This window comes from Harpegnathos saltator, unplaced genomic scaffold (assembly GCF_003227715.2).
Source record: "Harpegnathos saltator strain DR-91 unplaced genomic scaffold, Hsal_v8.6 scaffold650, whole genome shotgun sequence".
Taxonomy (NCBI): Eukaryota; Metazoa; Arthropoda; class Insecta; order Hymenoptera; family Formicidae; genus Harpegnathos; species Harpegnathos saltator.
The window spans coordinates 581,609-608,175 of record NW_020230483.1 but is presented as its reverse complement, the minus strand read 5'-3'; the positions used below and the strand labels follow the sequence as shown (position 1 = coordinate 608,175).

Below are 26,567 nucleotides of genomic sequence, written 5' to 3'. Positions count from 1 at the left end.
GAGCAATGCGATGCAATTGTAGCCGGCGATTATCATCAGACGTTAGCGATAACGTTAGTGAACATTAGCAAACATCAATGTTCAACCACGTCTGCGGACACGCATCGATGGCGAAATTTTACTGAGAAGGCAAATGCAACAATGTTACGTAGAACGACATCCGGATGACGTGACCGGATTCTTGCCGCAACTGGAAGTCTCGCCGACTTGACGGTGGCTCGACATTCTCGACGAATCGCTGCTATTGTCGCCTTCACCCCCGTCGGTTCGCGAGACGACGGTGTACAATGTGCTGCACACCCCCACCGAAAGAGCTCACGGTTTAGCCTTGACTGCACGCAGGGGTTGCTATGGCGATAACCAGGCCCACACACACGAGCGCGAGCGAGCGCGCGCACACATACATACATACATACGTAGGTCGTCCGCCACCCCCGCGCGAGCATAAAATCCCCGGTACCAACCCTCTCCCTCTCTTGCAAACGGCGACTACCAAGAGTGTGACCCCGACCTTTCAGGTGGATGACCTCCGCTGCATATCGTGGATGCGCGCGCATTAGCGGACCTCACCTAGACGTGAACTACCCCCTTCTAACCGAACCGACCTCCAGAGCACTCTGCGACGTAAACGTCTTGGCATAGAAATGTTGAAATTTAACAAGATATCGGTATCAATATCAATTCAATTGATATTCGATAGATAAGAGATGACAGAATTTGTACAGATATAATAGGTCGATTCGCGTCGTCTTTCGCCATATTAAAAGAAGACAATGCTCAACGCTTACTAATACCAGCATGCAGAAGCAGCAGAGTTGCAGTAGCACTAGGTATCTGCAGTTTCTTACTTACGGATAGATACTGGCATGTTGATCTGTAAAATATAAATATTTTCAAGTTACATCAAGGTTCAAAATAAATAATATTTTAAAAAATATTATTCTCTGTACACTGAGAAAAAATTGTATTAAAATTAAACAAATATTTGTTCGTCTCGTATACGACTGTGAATACATTTATTCAAATTAAGCCACTAATCTCTAAAATGAAGTACAGAGGTTCTCTGAATGTGAACTTTTTTCTTGAATTTTATAAAATAATTGCTTAATTTAAATAAACGTATTCACAGTCGTATTCGAACAAATATCTGTTTAATTTTAATACAATTTTTTCTCAATGTATCGGAATCTATCCTAAAGGAAGAGAAACAGATGTTAGGTAGAGAAAAATTTAAATATATTTATAAATATATTTATTGTCAACTTGTATTAAATAATGTAATTCTACATATTAAATATCAATAAATACTTTATTAACATTCCCCGAGCATTTTAAAAATCTTCGAGATATTTTATACATGTATTATTATATAACGCATGCAAAATAGCGCGTATAATACGGCACCTGACCGTCGCCTCTACTCGTAATCTATAACCACGAACAAGCGATTAATCTCGTAAACGCCAATATATATATATATATATATATATACACACGTAATAAATTAAATAAATAATAAATTATTTAACTACCCACCGTTTCGCCATATTGGTCTCGACTCCTCTTGGCTTCTTCGTCTGTAGATTCGATTCTGTAGAACACCACATGTACACGTTAAACATACACACATACAGATACATATATATGCATATATACACTCGCGATCCGAGGAAATGCTGTAATTAAGATTTGACACGCGTTAATTGCCACAATATGACGATCGCTTGAGCTTTGCACGGCACTCCCGACGATAATACGACGTGACACGACACTTTATTCTTCTTCGTTGGAAGAAGAACGCGGAAAGAGTCGTACAACAATCGCGAACCATACGCGTCACGAGCACTCGTAACGGACGCCGGAAATTCAGAAGGCGCGTTCTCGTTTCACTCGTCGCAACACGATCGTATATGACACTTACGAAATCAGCGACACGAGGCGCACACTTTACGACTCTTCGACGGAGGAATTACGTGAGAATACGACCGTACGAAAGGAAAAACAGCCGCACCGTTTTGCGATTAACTGCCGATTAACCAAGTAATGGCCGTTCGAATGGCGCCAACCGACTCATTGCCGCGAAAAATCATGCCGCCAACTTTGTGCAGTGTAAATCAGTCGCATCTATTCCTAATTACACCTTCATGCACCACTCGCACCTAATGCGGCTAATCGAATATTCGTATTCGTATATGCATAGATAAATATGTGAGATCTGTGGAATTAAAGTAAATAGATGAAATAATGGATACGAGATAATATGTACGCATGTGTTCGCGATTATGATATTTTTGCATTATCTAATGATGAGGGTTAGGGCAAGAGCACAGGCTTTTGCATAACGCATAATACACAACGCATAAGTGAATCAACCGATCAGAGTTCTTCATTTCTGTCCCGAGGAGGGAAATGAAGAAAACTAATTGGTTGATTCTCTTATGTGTTATGTATTATGTGTTATGCAAAAGCCTGTGTTAAGGGCTCTTGCCCTTAAGCTTTGCAATTTCTCTATTGATTGCATAGGATTATGCGCGTGATCGCTCTATATAATTTGATGAAAGATAATAGATAATATATAAAATAGATGTAATACCCGTCAATATGTACATACACATATCATATTTTATGAGTATACATATGTTCATGAGAAAGAGATAGATAGATAGATAAAGAGAGAGGGGAGAATGTTCGATTCAGTAATATTTCGTGAATATTAATATTCCATAGGTTGCGACATGTGTAAAAACTAGTGGCGCCATCTGACGATCTGCCATAATTAGACTCGAGTAGGAGTTAACAGTGTTACTACTTAAAGACGCGTCGTGGCGCTGCTCGTTTTGTCGATCTGTTCAACAGTATCCGTTCGATACTGTAACGATTGATCAATGGTTTCTGAACATTCGAGTGAGACGTGTACAGTCGACATTTTTCTTCGTATTATTCATAATTTCTTGAAGATGACGATAATAATGGTACGTACACCGATTGCATGCGTTACATCTTAGAAGGTAAAAATGTATCGAGAGACGAGTAATTCAGACTTTCTTTTTCGGAAAGCGCACCTGCGTCCCTAGTCGACGAATCGACAGGTGTGGAGAAAAAGTTTATTCTCGCCGGGTATCATTGACCCGGTCACTACCCGGCTGTATACGCGATGCACTACGCCAATGCGCCAGACGCCGAGGGGTTGCTCACCCCTTCCTGTCTGCACCCTCACATCGAAACGTGGTCGAGGCTTTTGCACGGACAGTACCACTCGAGTATTCGATCCCGCCACTCTCTTCCTCTCTCACTTCCTCGTACGTACATACTCTCTCTCTCTCTCTCTCTCTCTCTGCTCTTCGCTTCCCTTGTCCTCTCTTCCTTGTCCTTTTCGCTCTTGGCTCGTTTTAGCACTGCTCGAGAAATACTTGGATGATTTTGACGATGAAATGTTCACCGTTATTAAAATCGTATATTATCCGAGCTCTTAGAGCGACGGACATTGAGGAAATTGCAAACGACTGGCTGAACAAATGTAAAAGGAAAAACTTTGCTTGCAGATCAATTCTGAGTGTTCTGTACCGCCGCGGGAATATGGGCGAGGCGCCAGTACGACCGAGAGAGAGAAAGAGAGAGAGAGAGAGAGAGAGAGAGAGAGAGAGAGAGAGAGAGGTGAGGGCTGCAGAGAATTACACGAAACGAGGTAGATGCACCCCGTAGAACGAGTCGAGCAATTTATCGCGGAGATCCCCTTATCTTTCCGACCGGCCAACCGTCGTCCATCAAGTCTGATGGTAAGAGCGACTTTTTCTTTACGGTAAGAGAGCGGCTGCTTTCGGTATCATTAATAAAACATAGATTATTTTATTCTATTTTATTCCTCTCTCTCCCTTTGTGAGCGTACAAGTATTGCGAGGTTTATCACAGTTCGGTATATTTTTTTATTTGCGGTCGATGCATAAGTATTTTGTAAGCGTGCAGCCATCAGTCAATATATCAGTGTAGTATTTACGCCATTTACGACATTTGTCGTAAAGTTCTTTTTGAAAAATAAATTAATGAAAAGGAATATTTTAAATATTAAAAGAATTTCTCTCACTTGTGTGGGAAAAATTACTGTAGAATTTACTCCAGCTTGTGCTACATGGCAAAAACAGAACTTGAACAGCGAGAAATACTTGCGCGTGTTCGATTTGATCTCGGATCGCGGATTCTCCGGAAATCGGATAATAATGTAGTGACAAGGGTGAGGGAGGGGGGTTATATAGCCGGCGACGAGGGGTCGATGATACGCGAATGCATCCACACGTAGCGAAGACGTAGCCGACGAAGCCCGAGGCTGGAGGGAAAAGATGGTAGGTTTCTGGGTGGAGGGTGTCTGTCTAGACGGATCGTTGTCTGGAATAAGCCGTGACCGTGAATCGACGCCTTGTTACTGTGGTAGGAAGAAGCGTAGGATTATATGAGCAATGCGTGGGAGGTACATTGTCTTCGGGCTTCGAGGGAATACATTACGTGGCCCTTAGCCGTTGTCTGCCGAGTCCTATAAAATTTTCCAATGCATTATTATTTCGTCGTTGCATCGCAATGACTCTCGTAGCCGTTGCAATTTCATGTCGCCTTAAAGATTACTTCTCATACGTGAGAAAGATTGAACGAAAAAAGAAATCGAGTTCACGAGTTAACGCATTCGTCGTTAACGAGTTAACCATTCAACCGAAAGAGTAATTTAAAGATCTATATGATTTTGACATGAGATTAACGAGCGAAGAGTCCGCGGCTGAGAAAGGGATGATTTCACTGGAATACATTGTACACGTAATAAGCTATTAAATATTGCGGTCTGATTCAATCGAATTCTTTCGGAATAAATGATGAGCTTATTTCACGCCGCGATAAAAAAATCTCTCGCGCATACATACCTGCACGCGCATGCGAGGAATTATACAAAAGAAAATTGGACTTTCGTGCCCGTCATGCGGTTGCAGGGGGATGCATTCGAAAATGGCTACTGCTGGCCAATGCCCCTGAAGCTTAATGACCTCGTGACTGTGTAGACCAGCAGCTGGCCAAAGCCCCTGAACATTGCGTGCACGCGAAACGAACGTTGCATGCACGCATCACGTTATCGTCGTTATCGAATAATGGCGCCTGGCGAATTTACCTGATCGAGACCTGAAAGTTAGAAACTCTTGTGTAAAAGCGCAACATAACATATCTCGAAAGATCAGTCAACAATACAATACGTTTCAATACGTCAATAAATATTTATCTCTTACTTACCGAAGCAAGTAAAGGAAAAATCAATTTTAAATTGCGAGTAAAAGACGACTGATTTCACGCAGGTGTACGCAGTATGAGAGAAATAATTATATATATATATATATATATATATATATTATTTTTTCTACGCCACAGGCGCTCTCTCCGCGCGTATGTATATTTTAAACGTCAAACAATCGGAAAGGCAAACACGTGACGTAGTGACGTAGAATAAAAAATGTCTGCAGTCTGATTATTTTCGAGAAACCCAATTTCTCTCTGAACAATGCCTAAAACGACATTAGATAGTCAGAGCGAGCCAACACATCTCAGGACGTGGCAGTGGCATAGTGGCACTGTGGTGCGAGAGAGCGAAAGTTCGCCCCAGTGCCGCCATCCTGTCTGCAGAATTTCGTCCTCCATGCCCGGACACTCCACCGATATCCTCCCCGTTGCGCCACTTCCTCGCAAGCTACCTCCACCCCGTCGCGCATATACGGAACAAGCGTCGCGTCGCGTCGCGTCGTGTCGCGCCGCGCCGCGTCACTGCGCCCCCGGGGCGCAATATCAACGTCTGGCGACTTTGACTCGTGGCTCGGAATCGATGTAATTTTAAAACAATCCGCTTACATATATTATCGGCTAACGAGTAATTTGAATAAACGTTTGACAATGGATTGCAGAGCAAGTTCGCGCGCGCGCGATCAAACGGCATATCACTTCCGTCAACGTATTTGTCAAATATAACCAGTCGAGAATTTCCCGGAAAAAAAAAAAAAAAAGATGTCGCGTTGAGGCCACCCTTCGCCGGGGCGATATTCCGGCGAGTGAGCTTTTTAGCCTAAAGATGTCGAAAAAAGAGAAAAAAGATGTCGACGAACAAAGGAGCTCGGCTCAAAGGGTTAATGGGTCTTCCAGGTTGGCAACCGCCCTGTCTGCGAACTCGTGGCTCTTTTTGCTCATGCCAGTCGGGCAACGACGAGGGGGTTACGGCGGAAGAGCGAGAGAGGAAAGTTTGCCCCAGTACATAGCATCCTCCTTCTCCGTCTCTCCCTCTGCTCTCTCGTCCCTGCCCGCGAGAGCCCCTCTCGTTCCGGGGAGCCTTGCCACCCTCCCGACGCCAGCCCCTTGGTCCTCCGGGTTCCCGGGCCCCCTTCCGCCTAACCGAATGTCGTCCCTCCGGGGCGTCAGCCCTCCCTGCCGTCGCGCCCTTCCTACCCGGCGCGGCGTCCCGGTATTCCCGTATTCCCGTTTCGCCGCCCCCGAGTCCGCGCTGCATCGCCGCCGAATCAATACCGGCAGACATCCTAACTCACTGGAGGTCAATGCCTCGTTCCCGCGAGCGCCGACGACCTCAACCTCCTACCTTCCCTACCCCACAACCTCCTTGCAGAAGCCAGACGAGGGCTCTCGGCCGTGGGGAGGCGACTTCCACGCGCTCGGACGCGACCTCTGTCGCGCCTTCGACTGTGTGTGCGGACGAGACGACGAGACCGCCTGGCGGTCTGACAAATAACGAATGCATCGGGGATTATTTTTCGCCCTCGGCCCTCGCTCCCGAAAACCGGATAAGAGAAACGCTTTGTGACGCTTCTTGACGCCTTGATGCGGTGTGGCACCGGACGGAATCGGAATGTTAACGGAACTATCTCGAAGCAGCCATTAGGATCGGTGTTAATTGCAAACCGGTAGTGTCCTGATTATTTCTTTTTTCGACGGTACGCGGTAATTACGCGCGACCTCTCCACCCGCGGAAGCAACAGACGAGGAACGACTGACGACGGGTGGTTGATGGGGAGAGATGCGCCAATAGGGATGATTGTTCTCCCGAATGCAATGACGCACGGGGAGAGGGAGGGGGGGGGAAGGGGGAGACACAAAGACAAAGACATTGTTATTCAAAGGCTCCCTTTCATCTCTCGTCTCGTCTCGTCGTCTCTTCACACCCCCCCCCCCCCCGACGAACCCCGCCCTTCATTTCTCCGCTAGAAAGTGGCGCGTAGCTGCAGCCAAAAGATACGGGGATAGGATATGCCATTGCGATTGCGCGAGCTTCGTTTGAGCTTCGCTCCTGCGTCTCGTATCCTTGGATCTTCTTCCGCTCTCTCCGACGACACGGTTAGAAAAATCGTCAGCGCGCACAATCGCGCGTTAAATCGAACAAGAAAAATGTTTATATTACCACACAGACAAACAGAAAAATCCCTTCGCTTTGTGCTCAAAAAGAAGACAATCGCGCGCATTGTATCGTACGAATGATGATGAGCGTCACGCGCGATATCTGGACGCGATTCTGAAACGCGTGTCTCCTGCCCTTCTAATCGTCTAAATGTTAAGGGTCTGACATCGCGTGGACGCGCGATACGCGATTGCTCTAGACCTAGAAGAAAACACCGCGTCGCGCGGATGCACATAAAATTAGACGGTGCGTTCAACTCTCCTGTATCCGTGCCAAGAATCGCTCGCACGCGAAGACTTTTCTTGCGACATTGGATGCTGCGGCAGCCGGGATGGCACCAATGCCCCCGTTCCAAAATGAAATCAGCTCTCGCCGTAGACATTGTCGACGAATGTTTTTCCGCATTGGCGCCGCCGCATCTCACCCGGCGACTCGTTAATAACAGGCGGAGGAGAGCAGCCGCCCGGGGGAAATAACGCGGGTTGGCGTTACTCGAGTCACCGATTCTCCTCGCGTTCTTCTCGTGCGACCGGCGATCGGATATCTATCTCTCATCATCGGGGGTCTCGGTGTCTTTGGAGTTTTCAGTTTCACGCAGAGTCGTAAGTTTCTCGATCGTGAGAATTCAAAGACCCCTATACGTTTCGGTTATGCGCGGCACGCTTGCGATATGTGACGAATTTCTGATGCGAGCTCTTTTTCTCCGTGTTGCGCGACCTAACCTTCGAATGCGTCGAATTTCTCGAAGATTTCTCGAATCATCGATATATTTGCATCGATATATCGGAAAGGCGTCGATTAGGCGTCGCAGCGAAAGGGAAAGGAGACTAACGCTCCACGCGCAAAGGGTGTCGCCCTCGTGAACAAAGGCAGCGTGCGCAAAGTTAAGCCGCGGTATCTAGCCAGGCAGGTCGTGCACTCTTGGAAGAATCTCGCTGTTTGCGTCTCCCCGGCGTAGATATGTATGTATACGTTGCACTCGGACAGTAGAATGCGCGCGACCACAAAAATGCCGCAATAAGATAAGACGGCCGATATAACGTTCCTCCGTAATTGTACGGCTAACCATGAAGCCACATTGCCCTCGTGATCTCTCACCATTGTAACTTGTTATAACATACATACATGTTAACTTGAGCGCAGCAAGGACGCCGTTGTGAGGCTGAGAAACAATCGACTCTCATTTTTATCGTATCAACATTTATCGGATACACCGGCCGCGGCTGCTCGCTGCTAAGGGGAAAGAAGGGAGAGGGGAGTCTGGAAAAATCTCGAGTCTCGAGAGATAAACGAATGAAAGCGCTCGATTAAGAGTAAAGTTAGACGAGAACACACGAAATCAACGACGCGAGATGCGTCGTCCTCCAGGGTGACGTTCCAGAAATAGCCCAGGACACATCACGGTCCGATCGTCGTGGCTGCTTTCGTTCATCAGTTCAAGGTTAAAAGCGCGTCGCCATCGCGTGGTGGCTGCAACTTCCATGGACCGAAATACATCCCCTCACTGATATATAAATACACGCTCGAAGGAAAACCGAAAAAAAGACGCTGACGATGTATGCCGATAACCTTCCTTCTCGCGCGACGCGCGACATCGCGACATGGCCATGGTATACGGAGGAGGAGCAAATCGAGCCACGCATCCTCTGCATCTGCATCTGCGCGATGCATCCGTGCGTCTGCATCGCACGGATGCAAGAGAGTGTCTTCGAGTCTTCGACTTCCTGCGCAGGAATTTAGGAAACGCACCTAGGCCATCGATAGGTAATCATCATCTGCGAATCTGGTAGAAACCATATGAATCATCGCGTATCGTAGAAAAGAGATATCGTACCCTACCCGTGTACCTAGCCGAACCTAGCCACGTTCAGGTCGCACAGGACGCAAAAGTCCTTTCGTAGGGCGAAAGGATCGCGAAGTAAGATTGGAATACGTAGAACGGAAGGATCTGCGAGGACCTCCGATAGGGATTTAATGCAGCCGCCGCCATCGCTCCGCGGCCGAAACCCTCGAGAGAGAAGAAGGTAGCCTCTCGAAGATCTCGTAGGATCTCTGGGAAATTTGCAAAACGTATCACGAACGCGATCAAGGATAACCAGAACGAGCGACATGGTCGCGCGCGCGCGCGCGCGCGCGCAAGCAGCGAGCGCGAGGCCGGGTTTGTAATCGCGAGCGCATCGGCACGGCGAACGCTCGCGAATTAAACATTTCGTGATTGACGGACGCGCGATGGTCGATGAGGTTATCCGCAATAGATGCGTTGACCTTTACAATGGATACACCCCGTGGCGTGTCGATGACACTGTGTGTTCTATAAAGATACCCTGAGGAGGTAGGGCCTTTCACAGCCTTTGTCTCGCTCTCGTCCGGCAGTCGTTGAACCCGACCACGTTGGGGACAACACACTTTGAACTATGCATGCGAACGTAAATTAACTTCAATAATGCGAGTCCTTGGGCCGCGGAAGGATACCGTCGTCGCCGGCCGCGGCGCGTGTGTGCGACTTCTTTCCGGAGGATGAGGAACCGGCAAAGTGAAATTATGCGCGTAATACGCGCACAGTTGACCCACAGCGTTTATTTACGCGCGCATCGCGCACATCGCTCGAGAATCGCGCGACTCCTCGTGATACTACGTTTTCGTAATGGGTCGTGCGACGGGTGTCATTGTACTCCGCTCGTCGTCCGTCTCCTGCGAAGGTCACGCGAGAGCGCATCCAGCGCTCTCTGACACGGCTACCTCCGTGAGCGTGATAACGTGACAATATACGCGAGTACGCGAGTGTTACGCGTCGTTGTATCTGCACCGTTTATTCGCAACGGTATCGTATCGAATGATTGAGGCGTGCATTCTTCGGGAAAATTGATATCGCGCGATGCGCGTCTCCTCGCGCCGGCGTCCTCGTCCTCCTCCGTCGTCGTCTACTCTCCTCCTTGACCGTGACTCATTGATCACCGCTTATCACCGTTACCAAAAGCGCGGAGGCACCGAGGAGGGACTTTACGCGGTAATTAACGGTAAAAACCAGGTCGGTCGTTTAAAATGTAAGCGTGTGTGCAGTGCAGTGCACGTTGCAAAGTAGCGGCGGGAGCGCAAGGCGGAACGCGCAGAGCGGGGGGGGGGGGGGGGGAGCGCGCGGTGCAACGAAATTCGCGGACTCGGCCGGCGACATATTTTGTTCTGGGCATTGCGCGAAGGTACGATGCACCTACGTGCAGCCGGGTCAAGGTCGTACTCCTCGTGCGCCGGGCCGGCTGAGTCATTCGTGCAGAATCGTGCATGCACAGACCCTGGGCGGTGCGCGCGAGAGTGCATCGAACCCGATGACCGTTGCAGCTGCAAGCGCGTCGCTTGGTAGCTCGCGCTCGTGCATCCTCGCTGCGCATCGGCCGCCTTCGGCTGCATTCCGCGTGCATCAACCCGAGAGACCGCCCTCGAGAAGCGCCGAGTGCAATGCCCAACGCAGCGCGCGAAGACGCGCGCCGCGCCGCGCCGCGCGCGAGAACAGCTGCGGCGCGGCGAGGGCGAGGGCGAGGGCGAAGGAGAGGGCAAGAGACGGAGAAAGCCGGGAGAAAGACTGGAAGCGGCCAGGAAAGAGCGAGAGAGCGGCCGAGGAAGAAATGCGAGGGCCGCTCTCTCTCTCTCTCTCTCTCTCTCTCTCTCTCTCTCTCTCTCTCTCTCTCTCTCTCTCTCTCTCTCTCTCTCGATCATGCCCCGAAGGGATGCGCTCGATCGGCCACCGGGATCGGGATGGCACCGCGAGTCCGCGATGCTGCACCGATCCGTCTCGTTGCGATGCGCGCCCACGAGGAGATTTCTCTCCTTGGTCCCGCCCTATATCGCCCATGGGTCCTTGGGTCTCCTCTGGGTAGCCTTCCGCGGATTCCGCGGATCTCTGATCAGGTGACACAGGTGACCTAATTCTACCCACTTGGGACCCTGGGATATCTGATCACGAAGTTCACTCGAGGTCTAGCGATCCTCGCTCTGAGGACACGTGACACGAGACAGGTGGAGAGAAGAGACCGCTGAGATTCCAGAATCTCGATCGAAGGATTGGAATCGTTCTTGAATCGTCGTGTCCGAGCTGCGTCGTCCTAGACTCCTAGTACTCCCATCGAGTCCGAAAGCTTCAGTCGTCGTGGCGACGACGCCACGGATCGAAGGACGCGCTCTTGCGTCGGTACGGCTGACCTGAGGTGTTCGGCGACCTCACCCAGAGACCCTCACCCTCGGGCGTCGGTTCACGAGTTTGCTTACGTTTGAGAGACGCTGCGAAGGGCCGATGCACCAGGCAGGGTGAACGTTCTCCGCTCGCTGCTAGCTCGCTCGTCGGCTTTGTAGAGCGTGGCCAACGCTCGCGCATACACGCGCATCCAGGCGCATCGTGCGTACGTGCCTACCAGCTTCCAGGGATGGCTAATGCACCTCCGCGATCGAGACACGTATCCGCTACCGATTTCCAATCAACCCCGAGCCCGGAGCCGGCCTCCTGCCCCCTGACCCTGACAGTCCTCGCGAAGCGACACTGTTTCTTACTTCGCTTCGCGGACATCGTGAGATCTCCTCAAGGTTGCGGAGACGTCGCAAAAAGAATCGTCGTCGGTACAAGTAACAACGAGGAAAATTCATTCTCTAATCTCTCCGACTTTGCGTGCTCGCTTGCGCACAATGTTGGAGTCACGGTCAATGCTAGACGACGGAAGAGAGTTCGCACCTGTGTCTCGACATAGGGCAGCCTCGTCGTTCGCGAGAAGATACACTTCGGCTTTCTGCCGAAGAAACGGAAAGCGGAAACCTTCCTCGCAGTTCGCCTAATTAGTTTGCCTAAGAGATTAAAAGTTAGAACGAGGACAGTACGTGCGAGGGGTCATGGAGACGAGGGGGGAGGGAGGGGGGGGACAGGTAAGAATGAGCGATGCCGGTGACGGGGACCGGTCACCGGGGAAAGAGAGTCGCCGTCGTCGGCGCGAGTTGGCGCGGATGCGGGCCAATGTCTGCTCGCGCGCACTGCTATTTCACCGGCCCTGGCAGCATTACGGCGAGTGAAACGCCCGAGAGAGTGGACGTTGCATATGTGCAAAACGGGTGCAGCGCGGGGCGAAGAAAGGGAAAAAGTCCGCGTCCGCGCGGCCGAAGAGAGGGAAGAGGGCTCGGCGCGCTCGGCACTCGGCACTCGGGAGGGAGTGCATGGGACACTGTGCGCGCTGCACTCGCGGGCTGCACGCGTTTCGCATGGCCACGGGGTTCACTGTCCCGAGCCAAGGCCGCAGGGGCACCGCCCCACTGAACCAATTGTGCCACTTTTATGCTCGTCGGCTCATTTTCGTCGAGTTTTATTACTTGCAAAGCGCGCCGAGCCGCCGAGCGCGTGCATTATGCGCGTACGTAGGTGATGGCCCGGCCACTTACTGTGCATACGCCGACGCGGCCCGAGCAGCCGCGTGTGTTTCCGATATGTCCGATACAAATGTCCGCAGGCTTTCCAGGAAAACTCGCCCACAGGACGACTCACTCGCTCGTGACGAAAGATCCCAGCCCAGACAGCACGTTGTCTCCTGGAGACGTTCTCCTTCTACGGACGTCCCGAGGATGAAGAAACGTCCCCGGGACGTTCTTAAGACAAGTACTCTGGACATCTGTGCCGTTAGGGAGGCGAGCAACGCGCCTTTTCACGTCGGTCAGAGACAGTCTCCGCGGCTAATTAGACGCGTTTCGCGCGCTCGTCTCTGTGTTCAGGCGTGTTCAGAGAGACCCGCGAAGAATCGCGGCCGTCGAACACCCTTGGCGAGTCTGTTTCTTCGTATTCAGTTGGTTCAGTATCTAGTTTGTTTTGTAATTTTTCGAGGATTATGACCGAGGAGTATGACAATGATGATGACTGAATGTTCCTCTTTTCTGGTATCGCGAATAGAAGAGAGTCGTCGGTGAGAAGAAGAAGAAACAGTCGTATTAATCTGTGTCGTATCAACTATTGCAGCGGATTTGGAACCTGTTAATATTTTACACCGGCACGTTCCCTCGGCGGAACGTCGCGGGCGATCGAAAATGTGTCATGGGACCTCCAGCCGTAACGCCGCACGCCGTACGGATTTGCGAACCCCGGGAAATGCGTTTGGGTTTGCGAACCCCCAGACTGGAGGGGATTGACCCAGACACCCCCTCCAGCAGACGATTCTCCCTCCAGCGGCGGGTAGCTGTGGCTGCTTCTAGAACCCTACGCTATAGTCGATAGAACGAGGGTGCAAAACCCTGTCTGCTTGATAAACCGTTGCACCGCCCAAGCACGATAAACACGATATCGTTCATCCATTCGTGAAAAACATCAACCTGCACCGCGCGCCCACGTATCGCCGGTATCGCCGGTCGTTCTTCCATTTATTTCTTGCGTTTCACGGCTGGCGATTAGAGATCTCGGGCGATTTCGAAATTGAGCTGCATACAATCTCGCGGCTGTGCCGCACTGAAATGCACGAGCGATTCGTTCGCGCCGAGATAGACGAGTTTGAAAACACGCGTTATTCCATCAAGTCAACGAGCAATTACGGGCGAGCGAGCAACGCAACCATGTTCGCGTGTTTATCGCCGTAGATGTATGATGTCACGCGACTAAGAGATCGGTAATCGGGATATAATGCCATCGCGATGCTCCGCAGCGTAACGTCTCGGAGTTGCTGCGTTTCGCACTTTCTCCGCTAATTAAAATTAATAGATATTATTAGAGAGAAAGAGCGCGCGCGCGCGCGCGCGAAATGATCGGCACGAAAGCGACCACTTTTCACGGATTTCCCTTTCGTTCTCAGGTGGCGATTAATGATTGCTAAACGTATAACGGAGATACTTATATATTACGACACGTGAAAGAATCGTCGGCAGCAAAGTGCGATACGCGATACTCGAAATCTTGTTATTCGAAATCAACGTGAATCGTGTCAATGTCGGAAGTCATCCTCCCTTCCTCCCTTAACGAGAAGAAAAAGAAGAAGAACGGCGCGGGGAAGATTCAATTAATTTGCGAACGAAGTGAGCTGGTTAATGAGGCAAGAAATATGAAGCGATCGCAGGCGAGACTTGGTGTGCATAAACAATCGGTGCGTTTCAGTGTCATGGTTGGTATAACAGCAGGTTTGGCAAATAGGGGTTGCGAACCCCAGGAAAGTAGCCAGCCAGCCAGCCAGCCAGCCAGCCAGCCAGCCAGCCAGTCAGCCAGCCAGACAGACAGACAGACAGACAGACTAACGTGAAAGGGGGTGACCCAGACACCCCCTCCATCGAGCTGTTTGCAAGCGACTCGACTACCGCATTGGTCTGTGCAAGCGGTGGTGAAGTATCGCGATGGAAGGGCGGCGTTATAAAAAAATGATGCGACGATATCGAAGGGGTGACGCCGACCACTGTTTTCATTTCATCATGCTGCCCATAGCAACGATCATTTAATATAATTATCACGAATAGGGCAGGCTAATTATTCCAATTATCCTACTCGGCGCGAGAGTCAATCGTGATTACCTTTTGGAAAGGTACGAATCGGAGACGATTGCGATAAACTTTTAATTCAGGGTCATCCGATGACGACGGGGGTCGAATGTTCAGGAATAATTTCATACGAAGACAATGGACACACGAGATCGACGTTGAGCGGAAGCGGTCACACCGTGACAGCCGACTACGGTGATCGAGTGTGTGTGTGTGTGTGTGTGTGTGTGTGTGTGTGACGCGATCCCTTTCTTTTCACCTGAAAGCTCGGGGAAAGCTGTGACGCGCCGAGACAACAAACGAGCGAGATTCCTTATCGCGATAACTGTTAATAAGAATCTCGGTAGACTCGCCAAGATATCACGCCCCGATACTAGCCAGTGCGACGACAAATAAAGAACAGAGAGCGAAGGAAACGTATAGGGAAGGGCGGCAGCTCGTTTTCCCTCCTCGTCTCGGTTCCCTCGCCGCTCGCTCGGGGTCTCTCTTCCTCACTCGGTCGGCGAGTGAGGAAGGAGGGTTAGGAAGGAAGGGCAGACATATATCGAGCTGCGGAGGGCTGCCGCGGCAGGGAGGGAGGACGAGGGATGGCAGCCAGGGTGGAAAGGGAAAAGCGGGAGGGACGGCCGTGGTGTTGCTGACCCGACGACCGCTGTAACCTTGCGTCCCGACGCCCCGCATCCAGATCAAACGACCCCGTGCATTACTCGAAGGTCTTCGAGTCCTAGACCAATAGATATTTCCGTGCATCCCTCCTCGCCTTCTCCCCAGGCCAACGTAACGCCCGGTTAAGCCGAATGCTCTCTCCCTCGTCGATTCCAGTTTTGTTATTTAAATGAACGCACACGACGCGCGCGCGCGCGCGGCACGTGTCTTTTGTTATTCTTTCTTCTTAAAATCGCTCTTCTGTCACATTTTCTGTTTAATTCTCTGTTTAATTAATTAGTAATTTTCTGTTTAATTCTGTTTAATTGTGTCACATTTTCTGTTTAATTGTTATTTTGCCATTTTTATCAACGCGTCAGATAGGATGGGAAATAACTATGTATACACTTGGACAGTATCGTCGGTATGACATATGTGACACATGACGTGTCGCATATATTTTTCAACAAGGTATTTTGCGAATATTTATATTATACTTGTCCCATTTTGTCATGTAATAAATATAAGATAAATATATTATCGACTTTGAGCATGTAAATTAAAAGTCAGCTCATTAACGCGATAAATAATTAAATATATGAATCTGTTAAAAAAAGTAGAAGAAACAAGAAATATTGATAATTCTGATGGTACAAGTAAATATTATCGCGTAGGATAATTTGGCGCGGTGTGAGCACTGCGTGCACGCTTAAGATAGTAAAGAAGAAAGAGAGAGAGAGAGAGAGAGAGAGAGAGAGCTCGGTATCGTTAATACGACATCTTACATCGAACGGAGAAACATTGCGCCAACCAATTGTAGTTTCTCGGTAATACGAGAAATTATTTTTAACTGTGGTAACTGTGCAAAATACAACTGCACAAGATGATTTATCAAGCAGACATACCTCTGAATGGTACACTAGAGATTATTGGACCCGTTGCGAGTCGTCTGCGCAAGATTCGTGTTGCCTGCCTTCAGGAATAACTTCTGTATCAACGTTGTACCGTACTATCTGAAGGTAAAAGATCGTCCGTCCGTCGCTGAGCCGTGTTATTTGGAGAGGAAAGGTCTCCGTATCAACAAACTTCCTCCTTAAACCGCACTGCAACTCTTCGACTCCTCGAGATAGACGTAGTGGCGACTCGTAATAGAGATTTTTGCAACTAAACTTTCACGGCGTTTTCACTATGTACGGCTTACCTTGCGCCATCTAACGGTGGCACGCGAAAGCTGCAGACTTTTAATTCACACGCGAGACCAAGTTATCAAACTGTAATTTGACAATTAGAATTGGCAAATTTGCATTTGACGACGAAAATACACACAGCAGGGTGCGTTAAAAATACACACAGCAGGGTGCGCTTAAAATTATATTGAAAATCATACACAGTTTATCCCGGAACGTAAAACGTCGTTCATTTGTCTGAAGATGAAATTGAAACAATTTGAAATATAAAATTAGACTAAATATTGTCCATTATTTGGGCGAAAATTCAATGATTTTAAAGTACATCATGAATCTTCCGATCAACCTTAAAAGCTGTAGTTTTTCATCGAAATAGAATAGAGAGATGTTGATGTTGCTTGGCGTCAAGTCCATTCTCAAGTCTCAGCAGAATGTGGAACATCGTTGAAGATTCCTTCCATCTGGAGAGGGACTAACGCCATCTGGACGATGTGCCTGCCGTCCTTCGCTCAGTTTGTTTCCGCTCTACTCATCGTCAAGTTCGAAGGCAGACATGCCGCGATCAAGAAGCCGAGTTGCCATATTGTATCATTATACACGAGGGATCAACATCGGCATCACGTGGCGAACGTTCGTTTGAAATTTTGCAGCAAGTTGTTCATTCGGTATAACGGGAATTCTCTCGGTAGCATTCATCTGAAGTGTACCATCGATTGTGAGCCGATTGCAGCCTGCTGGATTGTTAACGACATCGGTAAGTCCGATAATCCGGCCGCCTCGTATATTGCTTGGCGTGACGACGCGGCGGCCGCCTTTGTTAACTATTCACAGTTTTCGGTAGATACGCGACAAAGTATAACAGTAAGATGTAATTAATGATGGACAGATACGAGTGCGCAACCGAAGGTCCACGGGGATCGATAAGTGGCGTGGATTCTGGGAACGGTTACTCTCGTAAAACTGTGTTTCTCACACCTCGTCTTTAACCAATTGTAGTGTCGAGGTGCCCTCTCCATGCCCGATACACATGTGAAGCCATTCATATGTTTATCCTTCAATTACATTTATCTCCCAGCTGCTTCTCGTAACTGTTGAATCGTTACACATCACCGATATTGTGTGTGTTACATGTTCCTCCTCATAGCTTTCCCCCCCATGTTTCCGTTCCGTAGCTAAAATTGCGCTCGTGCGAATCCCAATTTCGCATATGTTCGTCTAACAATAGACTTGGTTACAACAGTAGAAGGTTCGAGATAGTCAGAATGGAGAGGAGAGAAGCCCTTTGTAGTCAACTTCGTTTTTATCTCTATATATTATAATATTCTTTCTAATCTTAAGTATAAAATGCCAATAAATATCGAAATGCACGCGAATTGTATAATTATAAATGCCAATGAATGAAAGATAACCTATATGTGAGATAACAGTATGTGATACGTATAATGCCTTCCGATAACACAACTCCCTCTTGGCTGTCTTATCTTCTAAAAAAGTGACACAGTATGTAAATGGCTAAACATTGCATTAGCAACAATTTGATGATAAAATGCACGCTTATTATTTATGCAAAGTATACATTGAGACAAAAAGATGTGCCCATGAAGTGGTATTTTTATCAGTTGAGGAGCCGATTTTATCGGTTGTAAAGTAATGTAGAAATGTTTCTTTTGCTTCAATAGTCAATAGATAGCTAAATAATCAAATAGACGTTGACAACCTGAATTTTTATTGCACGAGTTTGTCACGATAAATTTACAGCTATTCGTTTGTTGATTATTGAAACAAAAAAAATTCCTGGAATGTTGAGTATTCTTTCGCTTCTAATGTTATTAATCAAGATAATTGCGATAAGAATATAACAGCCTGAAGAAAACAGTGTCTTCTTTGCAAGGAAATATTTATGTCAGATTTTTTTTAATAGCTAATTGCGTTGAAACTATATTTAGTGACACGCTTATATCTTCTTCGCTTAATATTTAAACAATGTGTAAGAAATTAGGATCGAATAAATTTGAGGATATATTGATTTATCAGGTTATCATGATCTTTCTTGTTTAGCCCTTTCTTCTGATGTTTTTAGCTTGAGTTTTAATGAAATTGGTTACTTCATCGGTGTCTCACGTGTAATATAAAAATAACTTTGGTATCGAATAGTAGATAATAAATAATTATAGATTCATAGATGAGTTATTTTTCGATATTAGTCTTCAAATATGCAAAATATAACTAGAAATTATTGTTTTTCATTAATTCATTTCTAGACGATTTTGTTCAGTTTCTCTTCTGAAAAGTATATCATAGTCGAAAGCAGAAAGATAATGGCCCGCGTTTATAATGGAAAGAAATTTTCACAAATTTTAAGTAAATCGAATCCGTAACCGGTACGGTGCCTTTTTAGTCCAGTCATCAGAACAATGGGATCAGGTAGAACTCGGTCTATTTTCGCTATGCTTGAGAGTGGGTGATAGAGAGGACGGTGGAGTGAGAGAAAATCGGAAGGTATTGAAAATATCGACACACTTAATAATGAAAAATTTTGTCAATTCAGAAGAATTAGAACGAAAAATAGAAAGGAAAAATGCATATGGGCAAATTCTCCAAGCAAATAAATTATCCTCTTGGTATCGATTTAACATCAATCATTTTCACTTTTCTTTTCTCCTCCTTTTTACCATCTTCTTTTCTATTCTTCATAGTATGTAACTGTAGTATAGTAGTGTAGCAGAGTATAGTATACCGTAATATAACTGGTCCATGATCAATGGTATCGCGTTATCTTACTCCGCAGGAAAATTGAAGCTGCACGAGGGAGGGGGGGGGGGGCCTCTTAGCATTGTTTTCTTGAAGTAAATAAACTATCTACTGTTAACGTCGTACTCGCTCACCTCGTCGCCGTTCGAGATTTCCCCGTGCAAATGTATACGGAAAATTAGATTTCTTATCAACAGCGTGTCACGAATATTCATTCAATTTTATCGCGACAGTGTAGTTCGCTGTAACATTGCGGTTATGTACTTTGTTGCGCGTGTAGGCCGATAAGTGTGTGATACGAGCATGCTAGACCACCTTGGAGCGTGATAACTGTTTTCTAAGCGAGCCAGAAGTGCAGTGACGTTCTACGTCGTCCTTGAGAGTAATTCATTGTCGCGATAACGCGGAGAAGCCGACCGACGAAAATGTAAACCAGATCTTTCCGATGAGAAAAATCCTCCAAGACCAATTCTCCCGGTATTTCTCCCGGTGCGATATTTTGTTGCTCTCGGCTCGCGAGGCAATTAGAATAGAAAGTCCACTCGCGCGCCACTTTTGCGTCGCAGCTCTCGGTAAATTTATCGAAGATCTCGATCACGGTATGAATACCACTTTACGTGGCCGCGCCTGCGTAACCGGCGAGCGGTTCCAGTCGGACTGGTCTTCTCGGCATTACCACGTGTTGAAAATTCTCGGAGCCGTGGTAGTAGTACAGTATAGCTTCAGCCGCAGAGAAACAGAGAGAGAGAGAACTTCGATATACGCGGTCGTTCGCGCAATCTACCAATTAATTTCCTATATATACGTATGTTGCCCTAAACTCGCTTCGAAACTTCGCCAAGTGACTGCGTTTGGGTGTTCCTCGACGATTTTCAAAGAATAATCCGAATCCTTGAGGAGCAATTCGTTTATTATCGCAGCCAGCTGGAAACATTCGGACATGGATCGCCCGATATTACGTTGCTGTGAGTAATAGCAATCCGGAACAATCCGATCTAAATCCACGGTATCATCGTTTGTGTCTTTAATAAATATACACATGCAGATTGTTGCACCATCATGCGCTTTGTGTGGTCACAATCTCGACGTTAAAACGACGACACGGCATTTCGATGACATAATCCCGAAAAAGCTTGGAGCGCTTTTGAGCGCCGCCGGCGCTGCTGTGTTTTTTATCCGCTGTCCGGCAAAGCCGACAGCTGTTTTCCATTCCCCTTTCTGATTTGCCGTGTATAATTTTCAAACACATGTGAAATATCGGTAGATCAGAGAGAATATCCAGGAGATAGACAGCCGAATTATTCGGCGTGGCTTGCGCCTATCTGAATTTTCATGATAAATACGGTAGCTGTTGTGTTGTATATATCTCGAGTGTCGTGAAGGTCTTTGTGTGCTTGAGTGCTGCTTCGTTTTTGCAAATATTTTGAAGCAACCCTACACACCTTGGTTCACAGCACCTGTTCGGTTTTACTTCGATTTTATTTCAATTTTATATACGTGACACGAGTTTCATTCTGTGGTAACTGGGATCGGCGTCACGTATGTGCGATAAAATATGCATGTCATTTGTACCTAATCATTTCGACATATTTATTTTGCATGCGATTAAAATATATGCACAATATAAGATATGTGCCTCTCGCTTACCGAGAGGCGAGGTTTTCCATTGTGTGTTGAATTTTTGTTACAATTTTTCGCATACAGATCGGTCGCACTGAATAACGAACATGCGATCTATTTACTTATTATTATTATTATTATTATTATTATCATCATCGTCTTTATCATGTTTTTCTTTTTCTGCTAGTATAATCCACTGTTCCTGCCGAACCTTACCTTAACTAAATTGCTTATCGCTCGTCGCTCGTGCCTCGTGTATTTTATTGAAATTATTAGATTTTTATTGTTTGTTACTATCATTTGATTAATACAACATTCTCTGTTTTATCTTTATTTGAGTTGATATTCATTCCTCTTGAATTCGTGGGCCTTAAATTTCACATTGTTGAGTGTTTCCCTTGCGCGCGTATGTAGAAACATGCTTCGATGGCATCTCAAGGTGTCGTCTTGTCTTACACTGTTCCGCATGTAATCTATAATAAGCAGCAAGTGGTTATTTATTCACGTAGCATTAACTGTAACAACAGTCATATTGTAACGTCCATAGAAGAAAATTGATCGTAGCCTTTCTCGTAGATGTTGAAGATAGATTTTGCAAACGATTAAATTGTTTCAATTGTCACACTTTTTTCGGAATAGCAACGACCGTTGAGAGGTACGTTGAAAATTCGAGATTAGATATCCTTGGCACGTCGATTTGCAGTACACAGAAACTTCCGGTAACGGCAGCTACAGTGGACTTGCAGCATGTACTCTACGAATGTGCAGCTAGTAAAGTGGACGTTCCCGGCGGTGGCCTTGATCATCGGTCTTTTTTGGTACAAACGTCGTCGAATACACAGAGCTGACCCTGGTGGAATGGAGGAATTGAATTTCCAGGGCAAAATGATATCAAGTTACGTGAAGGAGACTAATACGCATATCTATGACTCTACCAACGAGGAGACAGGCGAGTCCTCGACGAGCAGCTGTACGCAACAGGAAGCGCCGGCTCGCGCCCCAAGGAAGGCTAGCGAGAGTATGGACATCCCGATCAGGAAGTCACTACCACCGCAGTCCTGCGACAGCAGCAGCAGCAGCAGCAGCCAGATTTGTGCGGAAGTTGAATCAACGACGGACATACAGCTAGGCAGCAATCCGACCACGAGTTACTTCGAGACGATTGCTAAGAGACGGAATACGTCCTCCTTTGAGTTTGAGCTCGCCAACGACATCACGAGGGTATTCGAAGACGTCACCGAAGAGGGACGGTGCAGCGTGCAAAATGAGACCGGGTCGTTCGAGCAGAAGGATACCGCGGTCGAACTCGGTTGTGAAACGAACGAACAATTGGTCGAGAAGGAGCATTCTGAAGAAGAGACCGTCGCGACCGCGGGACAAACGGTCTACGAAAGAGACTCTGCGAATCACAGTCCGATTTCCGGAGTGCTGGAAGGCAGTATCATAGATGAAGCTAGGAGCGAGGAAGGAAGCACAGACAGTGGGAAAGGTGAGTGTTGGGGTTGAGTACAGTACAATTAAAATTATGTATATCGGGGGATGGTTATCATGTTTCTCCGCATTTCGACCGGCAAAGATCGTTAAGCGTGCTTCGATAAAGATCGATATCGCTATTAAGATATTATTCGATTTGACTTTCTGCTCCGATTCGATCGAGTGCCGCGTCCATCTCGCGTTTGTTCTCGACGTTTTGTGAACGTGGAACAATTTCAGATTTATTCTTCTCCCTGAAGAAGTGAACCGGTATGTTCATGCGACAAACATACGTCGGAAACAGGTCCGAGATATCGACGTGAACCTCCCAACCTGGAAATCAAATCAAATCAAATCAAATATTTCTCTACTCTATCGTTTTGCACGATTTGCAAGGAGTTGGACTAACTAACGTGGTGTTGTTATTCAGGTGGGAGCATTAACGGATATAGAAAAACCAACGTTGAGCAGACTATTTACTACTTTGCTATACCTCAACAACTGGTGGGCAGATTGATCGGCCGTCACGGTAGCTTCTTGCACAGTATCCGTACGAAGGTGGAAGTTCAGATATATGTAAACGATCATCCAGGCTTTACTGATCAGAAGATCTGCTCGATAGAAGGCAACGCGGAGGGGATCAAAACTGCTCTTGAATTAATAAGAAAGAAATTCCCGGAGAAGAGGTTCCCGGAGGTGACACTAGCCGAGATCTCGACGCCCGATGTGATCGCTGTGGAGGCGCCTTGGGTAGCTCAATGGTCGCAAATGTTTTTGGTGGAAGGTGTCAATAATGACATTGTCGTGTCACACATTGTTAAGCCGAACTGGCTTTTCGTCCAAGTTCCGACACATCCGACGTTCCCCTCCTTGCGACTTTTAGACGCGGAGATGACATATGCGTATAACACTATGGAATGGTCAGTGCCGAATGTGCTAACAAGTAAGTGATGTAATATTTCGATCCTTGAGCAATTTTGCGCGAAGATCAGGCATACCTTTATATTGCAACATATTTCATTGCATATTGTTTCAGGAGGCATGTTTTACGTCGCAAATTGGTTCGACATATGGGTCAGGGTAAGGATGGAGAAACCGGACCCATCGGGAGAGAAGCACAAAATGCGGCTGCTCGATCACGGTGGTTACTATGAGTTTAGCAGCTCGCAAATAAGAGACATCAGACTAGAATACCTGAGTCTACCTTTCCAAGCGATCGAAATCTTTTTAGCGCATATTCAGCCGAAAAATGGTAACTATGTGTTACCGAAATACACATTTTTTTATGCACACGAGATCGTTTATTCCCAGTTCCATATTACCCAGTTCGTGCATTCTAGGTGTGTGGTTGGACGAAGCTTATCATGTGATAGCTCAAATTTGCTTCGGGGTTGTTGGTCAAGCCCAAGTTGAAGGTTATGTTGATTCGAATGTTTATACGAATATTTATTATAATGTCCCGAAATATGGGGTAGGTAACAAACTTGTTTCTGCACATTTCTCTTTTTCTCTGATTGTTTCTTCTCCTTCCGTCACATTGATTGATTGACGTGATTTTCAGGTAATTTCCCTCGCTGACGAGTTAGTAGCGCGCGGATTTGCGGAACCTGCAAATCCGGAAGATATAGTTCCAGAAACCCTCGAGTTAAACGGAGAACCTACGTATTTGTAAGAATTGTAGAAAAGTTTACCATTTCATTTTCCATTGAGTCATATATAACCATACGATTCTTAGGCAGTATGGACTGGAGTCTACTATAGTCGCTATCATAATATGTTAAAACTAGTTACTTTATTCTTTGAAATTGTCGACTGTTTACTCATAATTTTTCGTCGAGATTGTGATGAATACTCTGCATACATATTTCTCAATAATGTATGGAAGGTATTTACGTGGGGATATAAACATTGAAATAGTGCAGGATAACATTTCGGTAACAGTTTTGAAGAAAACAAGGAAAAAGAAAAAAATTTCTATATTTCTCTATATATATATATATATGAAATTTACAATAAAATCTCAGTTAAATTTAAGCGCCTAATACTCCCTTAAATACTGCTCAAAGAGAGAGAGAGATAAAGAAAGAGATTGTGAAAGAACACATCCCGTATAAGCTTAAACTCGTCGATTCAAACGAGTTCTGACAAGTACAAAGGATTTGGTTTAGTCCGCTAACGTAAGGACCTTATTTTACAATCCCTCTCGTACTATACTCGCGATGTTTCCCCATTTTTATTCGGAAAACTTGAATGTTTTCGTATTGCTAATGTGATTCGCAAGGACAAGTCTTTCAGATAGCTTCGAATAAGCATTCAGAAAACTGCATTCATTGCCCTTCAGAGTGAACATCTCGAGACTGTTGTAAAGATAATGCAGCCATCTTTAATATGTCTGAATTCTCATATAATACTTTTGTACATAGTGTAAGTTTATTTCCTTTCAATTATAAAATATTTATATCTAGAGATACTGAAAGAGAATAAATATTTACTGATATGCCGACTGTAACGCAGAATGGAATGTAAACTAAATTTGCGTTTTACAAGACGTTCGTAAATAAAATTAAAATATGTACGGACGAATCGGGAAATTCGTACAATTCAATAAGGTGATTTTATCTACTGTCCGTAACGTGTCTGATCGGAAAAGATCGCGGGATTCGTATTATGTTGAAATATCATCAACTTAAATACATCAGTTTTTTGATTGTATTATATATAAACACATAATTTATTGTAAAAACATTGCTAGGCGCCGCGTTTAAGTTACCCCGCGTTATCTTTTCCGCGTTATTTCAACACTGTCAATTTACTTGAATGATTTATCTTTTGAACACATCACCTTTTGATAACATGTATTTTGTAAAACTTATCCGTCTTGCCCAATAATTGATAATTTATTCTTATTAGTCTCATGAGACATGTGCCCACATCGTGTTATACTTTTTTCGTCGCTAATCGAAGCTAAACTTTTGGATTGTTCCAATCGTCAAAGAAGCTCAGTATAACGTTATTTATATTTCATTATTTACTTGGATATTAATTATAATTCCATTGCGCGAGGTTTCCTTTCTGTATAAAATTTGCAGTAGAAATCAGTATAAATGACAAAAATCCACAAGTGATTTCTAATTTAAATACTGCGTTCATCCATAAATTCATCTCAACGCTATTGTTAATATTTACTATTGTTAATATGTAAACATATAGAAATATTTTTCTAGAGATATATATTATATATATATATATATACACATATATATATATATATTGAGAATCATGCAACCATAGAATCGCTCACGACATACATTAGAGCTGTCTAATTAAGCATCGCAGTCATCTCGCTTTTCCTTTGTCATTGTTTTTTTTTTCCTTTTTTTTGGCAGTACAAAAGTTAAACAGAGAAGTGTGAACAGAACACAAGAGTTAGACAGAAAGGGAAGGAAGCAAAAGATCGTCGCTTGCGACAAGCTAATTTAGACAGCCCTAATGTACAAGATAACATTTCGCGTGTTGCGATTATAACTAAAGATTTATAATTTATTATGATTCTTTACATTAATCAGTACGACGACAGCATCAATATAGCGCAACGAACGTCGTTAGTAACCATTAGTAATTATATTCATATGTTGTATATATAATATATGGGGCTGACTGTAGTCACACACTGACTACTCAAACCTCATACAATATTTCATTTATTGTTATTGCATTTAATTAAGTTCATTTTGTACATATTGTCGGTGTAATCCTCTTGGCGTTATCATAAGACTTGCACCATTTCCATCGAAAATCTTTTTGTGTCCTACTATTGCATAGACACATATGGAGTAAAGTATAATAAAATTGAGTGCACGCAACATGACAAGACAGAATTACGCTAAGAGTCATATTATTGTTTTATGTTACAAAGCAGAAATAATAAAAGAAGAAATGTTTGTAAGGAAATAATAAACGGCGATTGTATACGGATCTCTGCTCGTGTTTTG

The 26,567-nt window shown here is 45.8% G+C and overlaps 1 protein-coding gene and 1 long non-coding RNA gene across 7 annotated transcripts; both read left to right on the top strand.

Moving 5' to 3' along the window:
• Window positions 1-2,894: 2,894 nt before the first annotated feature.
• Window positions 2,895-3,891, top strand: LOC105187468 (uncharacterized). The gene is made up of 3 exons (XR_850113.3): window positions 2,895-2,972; window positions 3,058-3,299; window positions 3,543-3,891. It is a non-coding gene; the product is annotated as an uncharacterized LOC105187468 (long non-coding RNA).
• Window positions 3,892-17,265: 13,374 nt separating this feature from the next.
• On the top strand, window positions 17,266-26,512 carry spoon (A-kinase anchor protein spoonbill). Of its 6 annotated transcripts, XM_025304789.1 has the most exons (7): window positions 17,266-17,485; window positions 20,403-20,447; window positions 21,806-22,591; window positions 23,006-23,518; window positions 23,612-23,827; window positions 23,916-24,046; window positions 24,137-26,512. In XM_025304789.1, exons 3-7 carry the CDS (start codon window positions 21,850-21,852, stop codon window positions 24,245-24,247), a joined length of 1,713 nt encoding a protein of 570 aa, XP_025160574.1. In that variant the 5' UTR covers window positions 17,266-17,485; window positions 20,403-20,447; window positions 21,806-21,849; the 3' UTR covers window positions 24,248-26,512. The 6 variants fall into 6 exon arrangements, with proteins under 6 accessions (XP_025160574.1, XP_025160576.1, XP_011146580.1 ...); XM_025304791.1 differs by lacking the exon at window positions 20,403-20,447 and having other exon boundaries at window positions 21,871-22,591; XM_011148278.3 differs by lacking the exon at window positions 20,403-20,447.
• Window positions 26,513-26,567: the final 55 nt, after the last annotated feature.